The 22,640-nt window shown below is 27.6% G+C and overlaps 2 protein-coding genes across 2 annotated transcripts; both read left to right on the forward strand.

Moving 5' to 3' along the window:
* Window positions 1–1,812: 1,812 nt before the first annotated feature.
* Window positions 1,813–6,320, forward strand: LOC113555965 (ras-related protein Rab-7a-like). The gene is made up of 4 exons (XM_026960625.1): window positions 1,813–2,277; window positions 2,428–2,669; window positions 5,609–5,827; window positions 5,905–6,320. Exons 2-4 carry the CDS (start codon window positions 2,490–2,492, stop codon window positions 6,133–6,135), a joined length of 630 nt encoding a protein of 209 aa, XP_026816426.1. The 5' UTR covers window positions 1,813–2,277; window positions 2,428–2,489; the 3' UTR covers window positions 6,136–6,320.
* A 9,288-nt stretch (window positions 6,321–15,608) lies between these two features.
* On the forward strand, window positions 15,609–22,023 carry LOC113560744 (androgen-induced gene 1 protein-like). Its single transcript, XM_026966799.1, has 5 exons — window positions 15,609–16,186; window positions 18,342–18,479; window positions 19,413–19,630; window positions 21,449–21,617; window positions 21,831–22,023. Exons 1-5 carry the CDS (start codon window positions 16,004–16,006, stop codon window positions 21,855–21,857), a joined length of 735 nt encoding a protein of 244 aa, XP_026822600.1. The 5' UTR covers window positions 15,609–16,003; the 3' UTR covers window positions 21,858–22,023.
* Window positions 22,024–22,640: the final 617 nt, after the last annotated feature.

The raw sequence follows: 22,640 nt of genomic DNA on the forward strand, positions 1-22,640 counted from the left end.
ACCTATATAATTTTATGTATATATATTGTAATAATATAATCCCCCCAGAAATTTTTTTTCTGGTTGCGCCGCTGCAGTCATCAAGCGCGTGATTAGGGCGTATGGTCACAAAGCAGCCAAATTTGAAGCTCAGGTAAACCGGTAAACATTCGCCCTATTTAAGCCTTTCAGTCAATTTTAGCCTAAGATTTGTCACCGAAGCTCCATTGTACATAACAAATGTAACTCTCCGTAACGAACTAAAAATAACAGCATGCTAAAAGCCACTGTTATATGAGTTTCCATTCAAAATTAAATAACTTAATATACCGGTTCATTAGAAACATGTCCTCTTTCTCACATTACCACAAATTCTCCGTCGACTAAAAAGAAATTGGTCTAGAGACTTAAAATAGTACAATAAGGGGAAATAAATAAAAATAAGAAGTTTTCTAAGGTTCTGTTAATGATTGGTCTGCTCTTCACGTGTGAATGTGTGATTTATGTATACTTTTCTCTGTTATCTTTATTACTTACAGTTTTTATTTTATAAGCAGATGGATATATTTATATACAAGAACAAGTATGGATTAAGCTACGCAAACTGTGTTTTACTGCTTGCAACAGCCGTTATATTTTTTTTATTTTAACTGCGGAGCTTATCGGAAATTTTTTTTGGAATTTTGTTCTAAGTATTTATTCTGTAATCAATTATTATGTACACAATTAAATAGGTATATATTTAAAAATTAATCATTAATAATTCATTATAATCTGAATTGAATAGTTCCTATAACTTTCCAGAAATCATTTTTAAATTTAATCATAGTAAAATATGGTGTAGGTATTTACATTAAATATTAATGACTAAATAAATTTAATAGCTGGGCTAGCGTTCACCGTTATACCTAAATCAAATAACCAATAATACATAGGTATTAGGTACCTAGTATAATACTTATTTATTGTTATTAATGTAATACATTTGCGAAATTAAAGTGTGATTTCGTAGAATTATATGTCATAGTCATTATTTCAAAAGTCAATGATCAATTGTAATTTGAACAATAATGCCAAATACTATAAATCATATTTTATAGTATTTGATGATAATACCTAACATGGTAACATCAATAGATTAGGAAAATACAATATTAAAATAGAATACATGCGTATAAATTAAGAATTATTGTAAACAATATAAACTTAATTGCTTGTATTTTTGTTCATTCTTGGCTCCCTAATCCTTTGACCCCCCCTCTCATCAATTTAAATCCATAGTCATTTGTCTTACAATAATGAATATTTTTTTGCAAACACACTAATATTATTATTATTATATTTTTATTTGTATTTTAGTTTTTAGTGTTTTTACTAATACTAAAATTACTAAAAGTATTTTCAATATTGTGGATCCTATTCGTCAATACTCAATCACACAATTTTTAATTAATAATAAAGAATATATTATGCAACTATAATATACCTAGTTTATTATGTTAATAATTCTAATATTATATTTTGTCTATTACATAATACTTGTCTCAGAATAATTACACTATGATAAGACTATATAATTATTATAATTATTATATATATATATATATATATATATATATATATATAGATTATAGTACCTATTTGATATTTCCAACAAATGCAATCAATCACTGTAGCAGCTGCAGCAGCTGCTGGGTCGCTCGTTTTGTACTTTCCCAGTGCGTGGTCATACTGTCGCCACGACCAAACAGCTGTGCCTTGAAAAATAATAATACGTACGTCGGTGTGGCCTTCTCCGCCCCGCCAATCAACATCACCAAAACAGTATATTAGTACAACACTCCACTACTCGTTACTACTGTCTTAACCACCACCCGTCGGGCCGATAACTATTAACTACTTGCGTTGCGTAAATACGGGTTTTTGTATAGTTAAAGTTGTGTACGTAATTCGTGGGTATTATACCTATGCCGAGTGGTCACTGTGGTCAGCAGTTCTCAGTGTCCAGTGACGACTGACGTCCGACGTTGACGAAAATAACACTCCACGCTTAATAAATATACTCCATTATCACAAAAGACTTTATGTGTATATAATTTAATACGCACACACGCACACACACATTGAAATAAAACTAAACCAGAACAGTTATTGTCACAATATTATTGCATCATAACAGTGATCGTTATTATTGTTCGTGTTTACTGCGACGCGGTCGATTGTTTTCGTATCTATCTTTTGCGTCGTTTCACCTGCCTAAAGAAAAGAACAATAAATCTTATTTCATTTTGGACGCAAGTAAGTGATACGTGTTTGTCGTCTCTCTGCTGTTTAGTTTTTTACTCGTTGCAAACGAAAATATCGTTGAACGCGCACGCGATAGTGTATCGTATACGTATTGTATAGTGCATTGCCGTGTGGGTGTTAACTGTTGACGCAATTCCGCAGGTCGTGTCGACGCGTGCAGTCAATTACTATCGTAGTCGTCAATTGTCGCTGACCACGCGATCATGGCGACCAGGAAGAAGGTTCTGTTGAAAGTGATCATACTAGGTGATTCGAGCGTGGGTAAGACGTCGCTGATGAACCAGTACGTCAACAAGAAATTTACCAACCAGTACAAGGCGACCATCGGCGCCGACTTCCTGACCAAAGAGGTGATGGTCGACGACCGGATCGTAACGATGCAGGTGAGCAAGCAAACCAGGTTCTCTAATCCTTTGTGCGCGTCGGTCACCAAGGTCAACGGACGCCGGATAGAATGCTAGATTGATTGCGACGTAGACAACTTTACTGTGGCTACGTCGTCGTAATAATTGATAAGACGTAATGTTATTTATACGTTTCGACTTCGGCCACCGGCCATGGTTGTAGATAATTATATCTGCTTATCCAGAGGTATCGTCACTCCATAACGCATTATATCCGAAATCGATAAAATAGTTTTAAAATATTTAAAAATTTTTTAATCATGGATAAATGATAATAGATAATGACTTAAGTTACAATTAATGCTATTATGATTTTTATCATTTACGGTTTTGGTGGCCCACAGTAGTAAATTTAAGATTTAAAAGACCACTATTGTTGCTACTTGCTCTGATATCTTATACTAATAATATAATACATAAATACAAAATAGATATACTGCGACGTAGAAATAAAACATTTAATCACATAATGGGAGGAAGGTATCTACTATCTATCGTACCTAGATGGCAACGCATTAGGCCTAAAAACAATGAACAATAATAATAAGGAAGGTCACATCACCTGAACTTTACTGGAAAATGAACTAAAATCGTTCGCGTATGATAATATCATAACCGCAATTTATTAATCTTATATTTAATGACGACGATTAGAGTAGCGTCTCTGGGAAACCCGGACGCAACGATTATGGTTGACAAGCCTGTGCGTGGATAGAGCGTCACTCGGACAACATATTGTGGTTCGATCGTTGCTCGTACGCCTGAATCCTTAAGTGCGTAATATCGTGAGAACATAATATAACAGATATGTTATGCCAGAAGGGACATGAGAAGTGGGACGGAGGAAACCTACTGTATAAGGGGGTCCTGGAGAGGACTCCGACAGACGTAATTTACTAGTTAATACGACCATCTACACGCCAGTCTACATCAGAGATCAGAATATTGTCATTTAGACTTGGTCTAATATTCTATTTGTAAAACACAAATTTTCGATAAAAATTATACTGAAAATATTTCGTCATTTTCATTTCTTCATACACTAAAACCTAATCGATTCTAGTAATCTATAGTGCCCGCTAACGAGTTTCGCCACTCGCTTGTTTCATAGTATTTTTGCTCGATAGATAATAATATATTGTGATAGGTACTTATGTAACAAATTAATCCATCTATTCTAATTCCATTTGGTACACTACTAAATACTAAATAAAATTCTACAAAATTCATACCTTGACTGGCTAGACTGAGATTTGTAAATTTGTGATGTGTTAATGTCATAATTCTTGAATTATGGCTCATGAAAATATAATAAAAATCTATTCAACAATATAGAAATAATCAAATAGGTATCTACCATAATAATGGACCTTAAACATTTTTAATGATTTGTTATGATGTTGCTATCCATTGTGTTGATTAACATAACTTTAATAAAATATATTAATATAATCATTGAGAAAAGTAGAGGAGTTTCGTAAAATTTCTGCCGACTCAATTCATATTTTAATACTCTTACTTGGATCATTTTTAGAGTATATTATATAGAGAGTGGGAATTTTTGGTCACCTTTAAAATATGTATGCTATTTATAATGTAATAAATTATAATAGACAGTAGTGTACTAACTACTTAATAATTTTTTATTATCATAGACTGTTTAAATTTTAGATTCCACACTAAGCCAAAAATAATTTACCTAGATTTTTCCCCCTCCAATACTTTAATTCAGGATATTGTTGCACCATGACTCTTTCCTTGTGACTTTTTTCCTATAATCACATAAAATTAGATAGTTCACCAGATATGGGTTGATTTTTGTTTTGTGAATAATTCTGTATAAATGCAGACAAAAAATATGCAGTTCTTATAAACACAATATTAGTATTATCAAATTGTTTACTTGATATACCCGTTGGAAATAGATAGATAATGCATTGATGTATACATGTATAATTAGAACTCAAAGAAGATATGAAAGTAACATTTCCGAGAGACAATAAAACTAATTAACAAAAATTCAAAATTATGTAATAATGCCGATTAAAAGGACGTTTCAACCGCATGTGTTGTCTCCGTCTTATTCACGTGCGACATAGTTAATTTTCGTTCCAGTCTTAATAGTGTGCTTTTAGTTTTAATATTAAAGTGAATTCGCCTATTATCAAACTTTTAGGCAAGAACATTATCTGTGTTCTCTCTTTGGTTTTTTACGATATTTTTATTTTTAGGTGAATTATGACTATTATGAATATGATATATTAAATGTCGTAAAAAACCAACGAGAGAACATAGATTATGTTCTTACCTACAATTTTGATAATGGGTGAATTCGCTAATATTAAAGCTAAAAGCACACTATTGAAACTGGTGAACGAAAATTTACCATGTCGTACGTGTGTAAGACGGAGACAACACATGCAGGTGAGATGTCCTCTTAAATTAATTAATTTTTGGATTATTTATATAGGTACACATAATGATTTTTACAAAAGATTCATTATCATTATTTCTTGTATACTTTACAATAAAATTTGAGACAAAATCGTATTTTATTTATATCTCCAGCTAATCTTTAATCCTAAAGGTCGCTCCACACTATGCATGTTTCGCGTTTTCGTTAAATTTCGCGAATAGTGTGTATAGTTTTTTCATGAAATATTTTTCACGAAAACTGTTACGCAGTCTTTCGCGAACGAGGCGGTAAAAATGACGAAATCAAAGGACACGAAATAAACGTACTAAACAACACAGTACACTGAAAACTGAATGACAAACTAAAACGTAAAACGCGAAACATGCATAGTGTGTATGTAGCTTAATGTATAAATTAAATGATGTGTTGACACTGCTGACAAACAATGATGATTCAATTATTACTATTATTCATTATACTTTTTCGTCATTATGGTTTATAGATATGGGATACAGCTGGTCAAGAACGTTTCCAGTCATTAGGAGTGGCATTTTATCGTGGTGCTGATTGTTGTGTATTGGTATTTGATGTTACATCGCCAGGATCTTTCAAATCTTTAGATGGATGGCGAGATGAGTTTCTAATACAAGCATCACCATCTGATCCAGATCATTTTCCTTTTGTGGTCCTAGGCAACAAAGTTGATTTAGATAATCGAGCCGTAAGTTTTTATTGTTTTCATTGTATCATTACTATCATTGCTATTTAAATTTACATAATATAAACCATTATGTATAGGTGTCCACTAAAAGGGCTCAACAATGGTGTCAGAGCAAGAATGGTTTACCATATTTCGAAACATCTGCTAAAGAAGCAGTCAATGTTGAACAAGCTTTCAAAACGATAGCACGAAATGCATTAGCTCAAGAATCAGATGTAGAGTTGTATAATGAATTTCCAGATCAAATAAAATTGGACGGTGGTTCTTCAGACAACAGATCTTCGGGTAGTGATAATTGTGCTTGTTAATAATAGTAAATTATTAAATTTCCTGAAATATTGCTGTCTATTATCAACATACTCCTTGGCTGAGTTTCTAACAAGAGTCTCAATGTTATTGTCTTGATGAGTATAATTATATTTATATATATATATATATATAAATTAATGAAAAAGAACATTATATAAAACGTGGAGATAGTCTATTATTTAATATTTGAATTTAAGTTATAAATATATATTTTATTATTTTTGTTTCTACTTATATGTATGGTCATATTATACCCTAATATTATTTTTATAATTATTATTATTATTTTTCATTAATTTGTCGACAGAATGTTGAGTATTTTGTTGTACTTATAAAATATTTAGCTTGTTTAAAAATACTTTAGAAGACATACATTATTATGTTAATATGTATGTATATTTTCTGTATAAATATTGATACATATTCATATTCCTTCATTTAGTATACATTTTTACTTATGAAATAAACATTTTTAAAATTGTGAAAACATTTTTTTTTTCTATGTACCTGGTATAGAATTTAAATCTAAACAAAATCAATTTACTCAGTTATAGCTAAATTGTATTCATACTAAAAACAAATTGTTTAATATTATCTCTAATTTTATTCCTGATTTATCTTCATACTTTTCTCCATTAGTCTTGTTGTAATATTATATCAATGTTTGCAATAATTGTTTAAATTGTTTTCATTTGTATATAAAGTATGTTCCACTTTGTTATTTTTATCTGTAAATGGAATATTAACAATCAGTAATCAAACTTATTCTGAACAGTTATTGTAAAATGAAGTGATAAATTAAATATTGTAAATATTAAGAGTTCAATACTCAAATATATGACATTTTAAAATATCTACTTAATTTTGCAACAACATTTTTTCGATTCATACAGTAAATATAATATTATTTTCTTAACTTATTACTTTGCTAATGTATTTTCTATTCAACAATTTATGGATCACGACAACAAACCTGGAGGGGGAAATAAAATTTGTTCATCCTTCATCTATTTCACACCCCGATAACATTGGCATCTTTCAACATCGGTTGCTGCTAATAATCTACATATATGAAACCAGGTGTGTTCTCTAGTAGACCAAAAAATAATAAAATGTACTATGTTCTGGTTACATATTATATTTTCAAAAATTGAAAATTAATGGACATTTCATGTTAATTTATATGATTTGTTTAAGTCTATTGACTGTAGCCACATACCTAGGCACTGTCATATCTGTGATACACAATTTATTAAACCACAGAATAGTTGAAACTAAAGATTTCATCTATTCTGTGCCTAAACTATAACTTCTAAACATTCACATTTTACTAATTATATTGCTTGCTAAAATTATTTAAAATATTATGTTGGTATAATAATATACATTTTAAACATTCAGTATGTAATATGGAAAACTGTTAGTGTTTAATTCAAATTCAATAGACGACTAAATACTAAAACATATTAAGTTGGTACATTTATCAATCATTATAAATACAATTATGTGAAAACTTTTATTGTAAACAGAATGTTTATGCTGTAAGAAAAAAATTATAAACTTTTTTCTTGTCATAATATCAACTACTTACTCAATGTATTGTTTGCCAGTGATGATAGTATTTCATTTTATTTTTTTTATAAAACACGTTTTGTGAAGGAACAAGAAACTGTGAAAACTATTTTGTGATACTATTGATGGGTTGCATGAAAAATTGATTAATTTAATTCGATTTAATAAGCTCATTATTGATTCAATAAATGTTTAGTGTACATGCATGCAATCCAGCATATTGCATTATATATTTAGCTATTTCACAGTAATTAGACGATCTACCTTTGTTTTGTGTTTCTATTGTGATCAGTGGTATATCATATGTACATGAATGCAATGAGCTCTTGGCTGGATAGGCCCAATGACGAATATTAATAACGATTTCAAAAATTTAAATGATCAAATGAATAAATAAGTACTTATACATCATGTAGTCATAAAGATTAAAAAAATATATATAATTTTCCCAATGAGGGGGGAGTTGTACTCCGATCATGTATTCACTGCCCACTAGCATCACTAATGTTTTTTTTAAATGGTGAGGGTTAATATTATCAGTAAGTACACATATGTATTTATATATCTGTTTTTTTTTTTAATAAAAAAATTTATAATAAATGTACAAATTGTTATGTAGGGCGTTAGAAATATAACCAGGACCGTGCGCAAGATTTCTTCGTGGATGCGATCATGAAAAAAATATAGTATTATAAAAAAAGTAAAATATTTATATTATTTTTTTAAATATATGAAAAATGCTAATGAATTATAGTTTTTCGATCGACGATCATACATGACATACTAGGTACATTATAAGAAGTAAACTTATTGTTAATTTTTTAATTCGATAGAACCAGTAGCTATGAATGACCTTATTTTTACCTCTTTAAGACCAAGAACGGGTGCCACCACAATATACTGCCACACGGTCCCGTGTCGTTTATTTACTAACTTTTAAATGCGTTATACATGAATAGGGACAGTGGTGCCCACAGTTTATCCATGAACCAGTACAGTTATAATTATAATATGGTCCCCAATTTTATTTTGGTCTATATTCATCATATTCACCAGATTCAAATATTTTTTTCCAAATGCTTTTAAGTTATAATGTACTAATGCATAACGTTTCTCAATTTTTCGTGTTTCCCTTAAATAAATTGAAAAATATTGCAATCATCCATGGACCCAGGACCCGCGTAAAAACCAATGCGATCGCACTACTTGGTACTCTACATGGGGGCTTCTAACCGCCCTGAATAGTTGGCCTTAGGCCCACACAATTAAACCACATTTAACCTAATCGTCCATCTCTCGCCTGCCTGGTGCCAATACGATGTCACACTCATCTGCAGCTTCCTCCTACCAGAGTATTATCTTCACTCTCCATTATCCTGCACAAACGCCAGTCTGCGTTTGACGCCTCAACCTGTCGTCTCATCGGTGTTATGCGTTCAAAACAACGACGTTTAGGTACATAATGGTTTAAATGGGCAAACTCTGCTACCACATAGATAAATAATTACATTATCGAGTGATAGACCACAATTTATTATCTTTTTATTTACTTAGCTCGCGCCACAGCAATGTATTGGATTATTATTAATTAAATACTATATCGTGGTTACATTTTATTCTAAAATCATTTAAATATTGCTCTTGTTTTATACTTGTCTGATGTTTGTATTTTTCATATAATTTAGTGATTATGGTTTTAAAAGTTACACAATTAATTAATATTTTTTCTCATACAAATGGAACCAATACGTTTCCTATCGCTAAGTATCATAATTTATAGTTTCATTTAATGCTTCATTTACAATTTATAATATGAACGATCAGCGCGACTGAACGTAATTATTGCACAATTTCATTTTGTTTAAACTTTGATTTAAATATTAAATACATTTGTTTTATCTATATTACTTGAAGTTCGCGAATTCCGGTATTAGAACATAAATATAGAATTAATTACCGTAAATATCGTGTATCGACCGAAAAACAAATAATTAATAAGAATTGAAACTAGTAAAAATTAAGATAACCTACCACTAAGTATTAAGACACCATAACCATAAACACTCAAACTTAGTTATGAATTTCGCGCTTTGGAAAACCGGCGACCCAGTTACACAGCCGATGATAGCCACTGATTCCGCAGCACTTTGCTCGTGTACCACCGCTATCGCACAGTATTTTTTATCCACTCGCTGGTCTCGCTATCCTTTACGGTCATAACGCACAGAATAAAATAATGTTCATGCAATCATGCAATCTTTCCGCCCCAGACCGGTCAACACGAAAATTTATGTATCGAGTAGTTCAGTGACTATATAATTTCAACTTTATCCCGTTCCTGCACCACAATAATATTACATCGATTTTTTTTCAATTAAAATTATGTTATTGTCATTATTTTTTTTTAATAAGATAACAAATTCAGAGGGTAATGTTGTACAAAACGACTAATTGTTTTATGCTAGCTTTACGCTGGCCGGGGTGACGCGAGAAAACAAAAATTTGTAATTTATGTTGCATGTACCGTATAATAGTAGGAGCTATTTTATTTATCGATAATTAAAAATTCGAATTAGTTAAAAAATATAAATATATTATATCTTTCATTTTTACATTTTAATTACAATACATTTAGTATATTAATATATAATACGTAGTAAATTTATCTTTTTTTTTATTGTCTTAAAAAGGTTCACAAAGAAAATATCCTAAATATCTATTGACTATAATATATTATTTCATATATAAGTATTATTTGACAAGGTTTGATAACACCTAATAAAATGTGTTTTAATTTTTTTTTTGAAGCTCTATAGTGAATTTACTATAACAGATTAAGTTCTGAAAATCTTCACTGCACTTATCCTAGCCAATGTGAATCTAACAAGACAACAAACAACAAAATCCGCTCTTCGGTTTAGGAGATCTATCTCACTAAATGAAAATAAAAATAAAATACATTATACAAACATATTAAAAACAATTAATAAATTTCTAAAAATTGAAAATCAAGAAAGTTTACTTGCCGATCTCTGACTGGCAAGAGTTTTTTTATTCAGATAAAATAATTTATAACTATTATAACATTTATTACCACTAATAATGTGTTAATTTTATTTCGAAAATATGTATAATACCTACCTACTTAATAACTTGTATACCAAATAACTATAATTAAGTATAATTTTTATATTTTTTATTTCGAACATTTTTTCAAAGATCTATTATATTTATATCAGACTTGTATCATAGAAATTCAAAAATAGTACTAGTATAATTAAGTTATAATTATAAATATTGGACACTAACTCAAGGGTATAAATAAAACTGTAATATAAAATATATTTGCAGGTTGAAAATAACTAATAAGCAGAAAAAATACAAAACTAGGATGAGAAAAATGAAACATTTAGTATCTCTATAGGTACTAAGTTTGGTATGAAAACATTTAAATTAATGATGAGTATTTATTAAAAACCTAATATTTTTAGTGATTACCGGAGTTAGTATAATAAATATATTGGTTTGAAAATCTTAAAAATATTTTGTAGTACTTCATACTAAATAAACTTATAGTTTACACTATAATTACATACTAGTATACCTTACTATATAGTATACCTACTTAAAAATTTTAAAAAATTTAAATTAATCAAAAACAAATAAAATAGACGCAAGCGGGTACCACTCTGCTCAGTCTGCTCTACATTAGGACATGTGTCGAGTGGAACTCGTAATTGAGTACATCACTATAATGGATTTTGTTAAATTCGAATTCAATGATAATCCATTATATACCATGAAAAACGTTTTTAAGTGAAGACTTTTAATAGTTTGGTAACTATATTTACAAAGCAATTATTAAATTTTTGTAAAAATTCCCGTTTTACTTAATTTTTTGCTTGTTTTTTCTGATTATAAAAAAAAAAATACTAGGAATTTTTAATTTTGATCTATCTAAAGTATAAACTAGAATATTAAATTCAATTTAGTACTCAAAACTACTATCAAAGTGAAAATTGAAGCATTTTATCGACTAATTATCGTGTAAGCAGATACGTCAAAAAAAAACACACATCATTGTAAAATAAATAGGTACTTATATTCAATTAATCACAATTAAATTTAAACCCTAGGTAGTACAATTATTATATTTTAATGTATAGTATGAAAATATTTTTATTTATTATTGACTGCTGAGTATTTAAATAACATTTTCAAAGTTAATTGCTCTGAAACACTAACATTTTAATGATAATGGTTATAAATTTAATTACAATATTTCTTTGCGATAACTTTGATAAATATGACTGATAAAATCAAATGTTTTCTTTATTTCTCTAAAATAAATCAAAATGATTATATCAAAATATATTAAGCGTGGACATGATATACAAAAGTAACTGTTGGTATTACTTATTAGAATTTGAAATTTAATTTTATGCACCTATATCAGTTAAATTTTAATTAGATAAAATAGGTACCCATAAACATTTTTATGCCAAAAAATGTACGAAGTATTAAAAGTATATGTAATTAGTAATTACTTCTTAATGTTGTTGCATAAAAAAAAATGTATTAGGTACATAAATATTAATTTGAATTCAGAGCTCTTGGCTATAATATACACGCTGTCAATTCGCTGTTGATGTATTAAACCGAATAATGCAATAGATTTTTTTTAATTTCACAGTAAATAATATCATTAAATATTATTATAAACAGCTAGTGTACCAGTGTACCATACTATACCATGTACATGTAATATTTATGCAACTAGCCTAGAGCTATCCTATATTATGTATTATAATTATGATGGTGTTGGTGTAGTATAATACTATATAATAAATCAAAAAAATATGTAAAAGATTTTTTTCAAGCATAGCTTAGAAAACAACTTTTATATTAACTTTTCCTGAAATCTGGACAAATTAAATTAAATATGTAATATAAAAAACATAGGCGTAAATTTGGTTTGTTAAAAGGATAGGCTAAAATTATAAACACAAAACAGGGCCGCGATGGGCTTCATCCCCGTACTTCCTAGATATACTTTTTATAATTTTATTGTAACATTTATTAGGTATATCGTATATAAGATGTATCCAAACACTTAAAAATCATTTATTTAACGGCGTATACATAACGTTGTTGTTATAAAATATTAACGTATAGTTCAATCGTTTAAATCTTATTACAAATTTACAGTACAAAATTCTTACATGACCCTTAAACGTTCACATAACACATACCTATCGGATATCCTGTTGAGGAATTATGTAGTACATAGTACATTTTATATTTTTCTCTAATAAATAACCTAAAATTTATTGAAAAACTTTAAAAAAATGTATGTGGGCTAAGTCCCCCTTAGCGCCTCCCTAATTTACGCCTACGATAAAAAAATTTAGTCACTATAAACTATACTTATTCAAGCTACCTATCTTATTTTAATTTACATTTAAAGTAAAGTATACCTTGTTATAAACTAATAGGTATCCTTAAATAATAAAATATTTTTCAACTAAGTATGTAATATTATCAATTATCATTAAAGATGATATCACATATTTAAATCCATCAAAGTAAATAAATCTGATATTTATGTATTGTATTTATATTCAATATAAGCATTTCTTTTTACGTTGTTTAAAAACGTATTGGTATATGAAAAGCGCTACTGACATAGAAAAAAATATATTTTTGAATATTTTGCAACAAGATTGCCAATCTATTTAAACATTTTAATATTTTTTTTTTGGCTGCAACTCAATTTTTCCTCTCATAAAATGTACTGTTTCAATAAGTTAGCAATGATAAAATTGGTTAAAATATTATTATATTATTGAGGACCCGTTGTTTATATAAAAAAAAATTACTGCTGAATCTAGTTTTTTTTTTTTTGAAAACGTCTTAGTTATAAGTTATTGATTGAGTTATTATGTTATAAAATAATAAGAACAAAATATAAACAAATGATTTATTTGTAACCTAATTTAATGAAGATTATGGCAAAATAAATCACACCGTAATAATCATAATAACGCATTGGTTTTATATAGTATGACTAAAAATAATAAACCCAATATTTTAATATTAGGTATATTCAAATAATATAAACATTAACCCTAGTTAAACTCATATCATAATATATTATTTAAGGTATTTTGTATCATATTTATTATATGTCATATTAAAGTGATTTCCTTAAAAGTTAACAATTACTACAAATGTTTTTAGAATTTAGGTAAGTGTTTTACCGATATAATGACGATTTTTTTAAATTTATCATATTATTTTAGTTTTATATTTTAAAACAGAATAACTATTTAAAAAATGTTAATTTATAAGTTATAACTATCTAATTTTCACGAATCGGGATCAAGGTTTTCTCTTGCAGCTTTATTCTTAAATAGGTACTTAAAATGCATTTTTAATATTTAATATCTATCCATTATATTTACCATAGAATAATAATATAGGCGATAATTATTATATGTATATATTTTAAATCAAAATTTGGATTTTCACTTTAAAAAAAAATTACTATCTAGTATCTGTACATACGATAAAATATAAATGCTACTGAAATTAAAATTGAAAAGCGAAAATCTAACTATCACAATAATGAAGTAGTACAATTATATATGATGACTACCTATATTTAAATAATATTAAGTCATAAAGAAGTAATCGATCGAAAATGTTGTGATTGGATAATATTGTTTTTGATTGGTCGTAAAATACATAAATATAAATATAGTACCTAATATACAAATTATATGGAATATTTCTATAGACATAAAATTTGTTTAGAGGTCGAATTGATATTAAAATGCGTTGTTAACTTTCGATTAATTATAGGCATAAACAGTCACAGCTCACTGGTACATGAATATTATATAGGATGATACTCAACAATAAATACTTATTATTTTGAAAAATGTTAGTATTATGTAATATTATAACATTTTACATTGCTAATTATTTTTTCATCATTATTTTTGATAGTAACAGCTTTTAATGTTTAAATGACGCAAATGACGCCAAAAACCTATAATATAATTTTATAAACAGAATAAATTTAATATTTAACTAAAAAAAAAAAATTCTTAAATTATGTAATTTTTTATTTAGGTATAATTGTATGGGCATTAAATGTTAAAAGGACGAGTGAATAGTAACCGCTGTCCGGCCAAAATTACGATATACTTCTTCACTCGTGTATGTTTTTTATATTTAAAATTAGAACTATGAATCAAGCTTTAAATTTTATATTTTCAAAGTTTATAAAAAATGATTCTTTTTAATTTATGAAAGAATTTGTACTTGGCGATCATATAAAAATCACAAAATGATAATGGACTAACCAACAAATATTAAGGTAAAAAAATAAGGGCAATATAAAATTTTAGGATTGCATAAGTTGTACCTCAGTGATGAATTGAAATACCCGTGAACCAAACACTATTTTTTATACATATATTGTTAAATATATTATTTTAGTAATTATATGTTATTTAATTGTTATTTTAAATATTATATTCAAACTGTCTTTCCAATCAAATATTATTATTGCTATTATTATTATAAAACATAAATTATTCCAACAAAAAATTATAATAATATTTGTGTATTAATTTGTTAAAAGAATCGCCTTGTATAAACTTTTATTCTGTGATTATAATACTCGTATTCACCAATGTATTATGTCGGTTTTATTATTAATTTATCTGACAGTCTGGCGTATAGGTAAACGGGCTAAAGTTCAACGGGCTTCTCTTATCTAAGCCGAGACCGTGCACGCTGTATATATAGTAGGTATACAGTATAAACTGTACATATTGTATTTATATTCACTGTGTCAGTATCTCGTTAGGTTAGGTTAATAATGCACTATAGATATCCAAGACATATTGTAATATAATATATGAAGGTTTAACTGGTGATTACTGATCGTGTACCGTTTGACCGGTCCGGACCAGCGCAGTCGAGTCAGTTCATTTTTGTCGTTTTCATTCGATCTGACACCGCGAACGAATGAAGTCAATAAATATAACCTACGATTACGTACAGGTTATCAATAGCTATATAATAGGTGTTTGTGAAATACGGATTTAAACGAAATATCTATTTTGTCGATACAATTTTGATAGGTACATATTATTGTTATACAGTTAGTATGTAGGCAAATTTATCTTCGGTGGCGCAGTTTTTTTTCTACACGATATAACTTAATATACCTATTCTATTCAATTATAATATTATATTGGAGAAAATCGGTTACAACGAATAATGGCCAACACGTCCAAAACCTGCATCATGGACACCGTCAACAAGGGCGTACATCTGTCCGGTGCCGTGCTCTTCACTTACTCACTTTACTATTATTACACATACGTCAACATACCAGCCCGCCTCAACCCCCTAGATGAGGCCTTTGGCGGGAAATTCAAATATCTAACTTTCTGCAATATGGTAAATACCTTTTGCTTTTATATTATATACGTCATTTAACTGTTTTTATTTCCATTCATTAAGATTGATTATTTGCAAACTTGATTGCACCTCAGTACTATTTCCTAAGTACAATGTTTGTTATTTTAATAAATATTTTTATAGTCTCTAGCGTAGGGGTCGGGAACCTGCAACTCTTTGGATAATTATCAATCGAGATCCGTAAAATTTAAATTATATTATACCTGCGTTATTATAGTGATAAATAAAGTTTTTCTATATTTTCTAAATGTAAGACGTATTATCATGTTTTTATTGCCTACCATTTTCTAATGAAATAATAATACTATCTTTACTCTAATATATGTACTAATAAAGTAATAATTTATACACCACAATAAAAAAAAAAGGTTGTTCAAACCTGTGCGGCTCCCTAGATATCATAGTTTTGTAATTTTTTGAAAAAATGGCTCTTTCTTACGAAAAGGTTCCCAACCACTGCTCTAGCGGCTAGAGATTAGCTCCTGTAGAATACTGAATTTCAAAAACAATTTTTCCTAAAACTCACTGCTGCAGGTCTGTAGACGTCTTAATTTCTCTTCTATAGGTACTTTTTAATTTTTCTAAGTAAATATTCGGTATTTTATACTCTTTTGAACCTAACAGCGCAAGAATAATATAATCTAGTTAACATTTAAATTGTAAATTGTTACAGATTGTCGAACTACTTTCAAAGTTTATAAGAGTTGATTTTCAACAATAGACATTTTTAAATTTTACGCTGCTAACGTAAATATAGCGGCACAGAATTTTGTTAGAATTTTTTTAGAATCAAACCATGCTCATAACATTTATCTAGAAATTTTAATTTTATTGTTTGCATAATTCAAGAAGGATAATAAACATAGCTTTAATTTCTTTTAAGTTTTAAATTTGAACTTTATTTTATGTAATAAGTTAGTTAAAAATACGAAAATTTTCAAACTATTTTATAATCACCAATAAGTAAAAAGTTTATACATAAATTATTTATTTTTAATTTCTAAGACCTGAAAATAAAAATTTTCGAGTGTTTTTAATTGTAAATTTTAATAAAACATTTTTATTCTAAATAAATAAAAAGTACCAAGTGTCACTTGAATTTAATTTTAGATATTGTGAACTTGCCCAAAATTATTTACTCACTATTTTATCTATTGTTGTTGTGTAACTGTTCAAACTGAATAAATCTTCAAATTGTTCTTTCTGATTTTATTATTGTTAAAGTGTGAATACAGTAATGAAATAGTTTAAAATATTTGAGCGTTTTGAATAACGTAAAAATAAAATGTTATTTTACGTAAGTTTAAGTTAAGGCTTAAAATTTAAAAATGTTTAATGATGAAAATAAAACTTAAGAAACTATGATATGAATTCTAACAATCTTTAAAAATATACTAATAATTTTGTTAAATTGTTTTAAATTTTGACTTTTAATTGACTTAGACAGCTACAATAATTTTTTATTACAGTGGCATATTACGTAATTATTTATGGTTATAAATGTTATAATAGGACTATAATATTAAGGTGTTAAGAACTAGATTGTAGATTACTATATTCGGATATTCCCTTGTACTATAGTAATTGTAGGGCTTTTAAGATTATTGAGTTCTATACTATTTTTGCAATGTATTTGATGTTATTATTTTTCATTCGTTAGTCGGGTAGTCAAAAGCCAAATTAAGGTTAAACAAATTTAGCACATATATTTGATCAAAATTATATATTAATGTAAAAAATGAACACTTAATAAAAAAAATTTATTATAGTAAATTTAATAATTCTACTCATCAGAGTTGCTTATTGATGTACAGTAGCGCTATTAAATTCAAAGACGATTACTCTAATCCCCCTATAAGTAGGACAAGTAGGTAGTTAACTGTACTTGACTATCCTAAATTTCATTTTTTTTTTTTTTAATTTGAAATAGTAGTTATAGCTAGGTAACTTTTATAAATAAAGCAAAACAAATTATTCACCATTTGGTCGAAAATTATGAAATTGAATTTTTTTATAGTTGTATAGGTAGTAGGTACATAAATAATCTACTGGCTTACATTTTTTGGGCTTAGAATAAACTAAATGTCTGAATAAATGGCAGCACTACAATAATGATTGATTTTTTTTTTCACAGGTCATCCAAACCGTTTTCTACCTGTACGCGGTATTCGTAGATCACATCGCTGTGCGTACTTGCTCAGCTGTCACGTCAGAGTCGCTTAAAAGAAGCAAACACAATTTTTTTACAATTTTTGCATTCCCCCTGTCGATGGTAATATGAAAATATATTTACAAATTACAACACAAATTGATAAAAGTAAATTTAAATGTAGGTTAGGTCCATAAAAAGATTATATATATATATATATATTTAGTTAAAATTGAATAACTCACACATTATAGTAGGTTATAAAGTACATTATAAGTACATTTTAATGTATTTGAACAAATATAAAATATAGCATAATATGTTATTCTTATGTAGGTATCTTATGAAGTATAACAATAAAGTACAATTTATATTATTATATAATACCCCCTTCTCCAACTTGTATTGACTATCCACAAATACCATTTTGTACGCAAACTAAATATCTGGATCTAATACTTGATAAACATCTCTTTTTGGGGTCTCCAATTGAAAACAAGTGTAAAGAATTCAATTTGAAGCTTCACCTTGTTAGACCTTTACTCCACTCTAAGCTATCCTTGAAAACTAAACGATCAATCGGCATGGCTTTTCTAAGACCTATGTGGTACTATGGTATTCAACTTTGGGACTTAGCCAAACCGTCTAACACTAAAACAATATAGGCATTTAAGACTATATGTATATGCTTAATATCAGAAGGTCCTTGGTACATCACTAATGACTGTCGACATAAAGACATTTGCATTCCAACTTTAAATAAACTTGCTACGCTTATCTACAAAAACACATACGACCTTCATCATAATATAAGTAACTAATATTTTGTCGGTAGCCATTTTATACATACAGCTAGAAATAATAATACTAATAAGTTATAATATCTATAAATTATAACTGCTTATTTTATACTAATTATAAATATATGTATTGTATTTTATTTTATAAATAAAAGTATAAATTAGTATACCTATTTATTATAAAAATAGCTATAATTTAAATATCGTAAAAGCAATAAAGAAAATTTTAATAATATTGGTGATTATTATTTTACAGTTTATTGCCGTAAGCTTTTGGCCAATGTGGTTTGCTGATAAATCTTTAGTTATGCCTCTGCACTATGATCTATACTTCCCGTCTTGGCTGAATCATGTTACACATGCGCATATTTTTATATTTGCAATATTAGAAATGATCACAACTTACAGAGAATATCCATCCAGGATTACAGGGTTGTCTGTTTTTATTACTTTTAAACTTTGCTATTTGGTTTGGTAAGTATATTTGAATTTTTAAAGTAAGTTTAAAGTAAGTTTTAAAGATATTTACATTTAGAAAAGAGGTATTAATTTATCGTGCCCTTTATGCAACATTTTTTTCAATGTTTTAATGGTCTTAAACTTATAACCGATTGAAGTTATAACAATAAAATACATATATCAAAAACTAAAATAAAATAAATAAATAAACAATTTCTTTATTAAATTAAAAAAGGTACGTACTGAAAAAGCCTAATTGGGGGTAAAACACTATAAATCTGTGAATGAAGTTTTCGCACACATATAAATACCTTTAAATTAAGGAGAATAATATTAATACCAACAAAGAAATTTTCAATTCAAAAAAATTTATAAATTTACAAAGATTTACATAGGTAGGTGGTCTTTAGCTAACATTTTTCAATAACAAATTTAATGTGTACGTTGTACCTATACCTATTTATAAGTTTAGATATATTATGATTTATTATTATACCTGCAGTCTAAATATTCTAGATAATATAGGTAGTATCATTCAGGGGCGGATTAAGACCAAGATAACAGAGGGGGGGCGATTTTTAAAGGGCACACATTAATTTTGATAAAGTATTTACTTAGGTACATACATATGTTACTTTCCACAGTCTCGTACAGAACAAAAAAAATATTTTTTATAGTAGATAATAGTAATAAAAAAATATATCACTATAATTTTGTTACCCTTGATGTATAATTCTGTCAAAAACTAAAATCAGGGACTTAAACTATTTTTTTGAGAGAGAGAAGGTGGGGGGCGATCGTCCCAATCACCCTCCTCTGGATCCGCCACTGGCATCATTAATAATAACTAATAAGTATTATATTATTAAATAGATACTACACATTATTAATACCTATTTAAATGTTAAATGTTTTATTATTTAATATTTATACCGGTTGAGTTGTTTAGGAAAATTCGAAAATAGAACATCGGATGATTTCATTTGGAAAGTAGTGATCTAAATAATAGCTAGACATATACCTTGCATGTAAAATATGTAAATATAAGAGATGGAAAAGTGGTGAAAGCCAATATCTATTAGATACACCTAAAATTAATAGAAATTATGGTAAAAAATTATATACATGACTATATTGACTATAATAAAATAAAATATAAAATAGATATAGTAATTAGACGTTTAGTAATTTACAATTTACAAATATTAGGTTAGGACGGTTAGGTTAATACTTGACTATGATCACAGATGAATTGTGATATTAATATTTTATCAATTAAAAACAAATTAAATGTGTCACTAAAAGACATTTAACTATTTAAGTTGCATTAATGAATAATTATTTAAGTAATTATCTAGGTACTAGGACGGTGAAGTTGTCGCATTAAAAACACGTTCAATATTTCAATTGATTGAATATTTTAATATTTATATTAAAATATATAAAAACTTATTGCACTTATACACTTTATAATTGTATTGAAAACATTTTTTAAAAATATAATAATTGATAATAAAAATAAATTTAATTAAAAATAAATAAATAGTAAATACAAACATTGCTTACATTATTAAATTGTACTACAACTGATTTTTTTAAGTTGCCGACGTTGATTAACTGTTTATACTTTGTTACCGCAGAATAAATTATTATAGGTAGGCATTTAACTGAGAAACTTCTTTCAACATAGGTAGTTAAAAATTGTAAATTTTGTTTCACCCCAAGCTACATATTTGGTTGTGATTACAGATTAGTATTTAATCATCATATTATAATTAAGTTAAATTTCATAAATGTACATTTTAATATTATAATAGTTAAAAATATTTACAGGATTAACTATGTATTTTACAAGAGTGGCATGTGGGTTTATCCTATTCTTGCGAAACTAAACTTACCATTGAGAGTGATGTTCTTCACCGGAACCTTTTTATATGCTCCATTTACCTATCTAGTTGGTGAATATTTTAATAACATTTACTGGGGTATTCGTCCTTCAAATGTAAGTTTATATCAAATTTATATTATTTGTTTTCTACTTATGGGTTACAAATTTACAATGATAATATAATGTTAATAATATTGATTATTAGTAGAAAAAAAAGTAAACACGAAATACTGATATCGATATTATTATATATTATATTATAGTTTTGCTGTCCGAATTTATTTTATCTAATAAAGATTGTTGTAATCGTGCACATTTTTGTTGCAGAAATCCAATACAACAAAGAAAGAATAAAACGAATACAATAGGTATTAATTTGGCATCATACTCAATTTTATATGTTTAATGTACCTGAATGTCCAGATTTTTAGGTACTTATAAATCGCATGTATGTGTTATTTAATTTTGAATTGTATAAAATATATCAAAATGAGATCTAACCTATAATAGGTGTCTATAATTTATAATTTTATATGTATATACACACTACCCATATACAACATAATATAATGTGTTATGGAGGTATTAACTTTTGTCGATTACCTACCTTATTATTTAATAACAACGAAAACTGAACACTTGCTAAAATCAGCTGCTAGGTACTTAATACTTATCAAGTTATGATATAAGTACGTATCGACGTATTGTTCTCATATCGTAATATATTCATAGTATAATTTTAATTAAACGTTTCGGATCTCCAATTAAATATTAAACGAGTGGCAGCTATAAATTAATTTGCATTATAGAACTATATAGATGTGGAACTAGTATATCAAGTATCTACCGGTTACCTGGTTACGTACCAGTGTTATGATAGTCTCGTGTAGAATCCATGAATAAATATGTGACATTGTGACAGTCACACGCGTAATTGCTGTACCTATAATTGGTTTTGTGATGCGCAAACTTTCAAACGTTTACAATTATTATTTTCTTTTTTTTTACTGTTGGTGAAAAATATATACCTAGCTACCTATCTACTCGTTATACGGTTTTTAACATTTATTAAACAAAAAACATCTGTGTGTTCGAAAAATTAAACCGTACTACGTAGGTACGCGAACAAACACGAGT

The sequence above is a fragment of the Rhopalosiphum maidis genome, chromosome 4 (assembly GCF_003676215.2).
Source record: "Rhopalosiphum maidis isolate BTI-1 chromosome 4, ASM367621v3, whole genome shotgun sequence".
NCBI classification, from domain to species: domain Eukaryota; kingdom Metazoa; phylum Arthropoda; class Insecta; order Hemiptera; family Aphididae; genus Rhopalosiphum; species Rhopalosiphum maidis.

Bases quoted from the DNA above. Each gene is read 5' to 3' on its own strand.
- LOC113555965 (XM_026960625.1), top strand. From the start codon at position 2,490: ATGGCGACCAGGAAGAAGGTTCTGTTGAAAGTGATCATACTAGGTGAT. The intron at 2,670-5,608 runs GTGAGCAAGCAA...TATGGTTTATAG, and splicing joins ACCGGATCGTAACGATGCAG to ATATGGGATACAGCTGGTCA. The intron at 5,828-5,904 runs GTAAGTTTTTAT...CATTATGTATAG, and splicing joins TTGATTTAGATAATCGAGCC to GTGTCCACTAAAAGGGCTCA.
- LOC113560744 (XM_026966799.1), top strand. From the start codon at position 16,004: ATGGCCAACACGTCCAAAACCTGCATCATGGACACCGTCAACAAGGGC. The intron at 16,187-18,341 runs GTAAATACCTTT...TTTTTTTCACAG, and splicing joins ATCTAACTTTCTGCAATATG to GTCATCCAAACCGTTTTCTA. The intron at 19,631-21,448 runs GTAAGTATATTT...AAATATTTACAG, and splicing joins AAACTTTGCTATTTGGTTTG to GATTAACTATGTATTTTACA.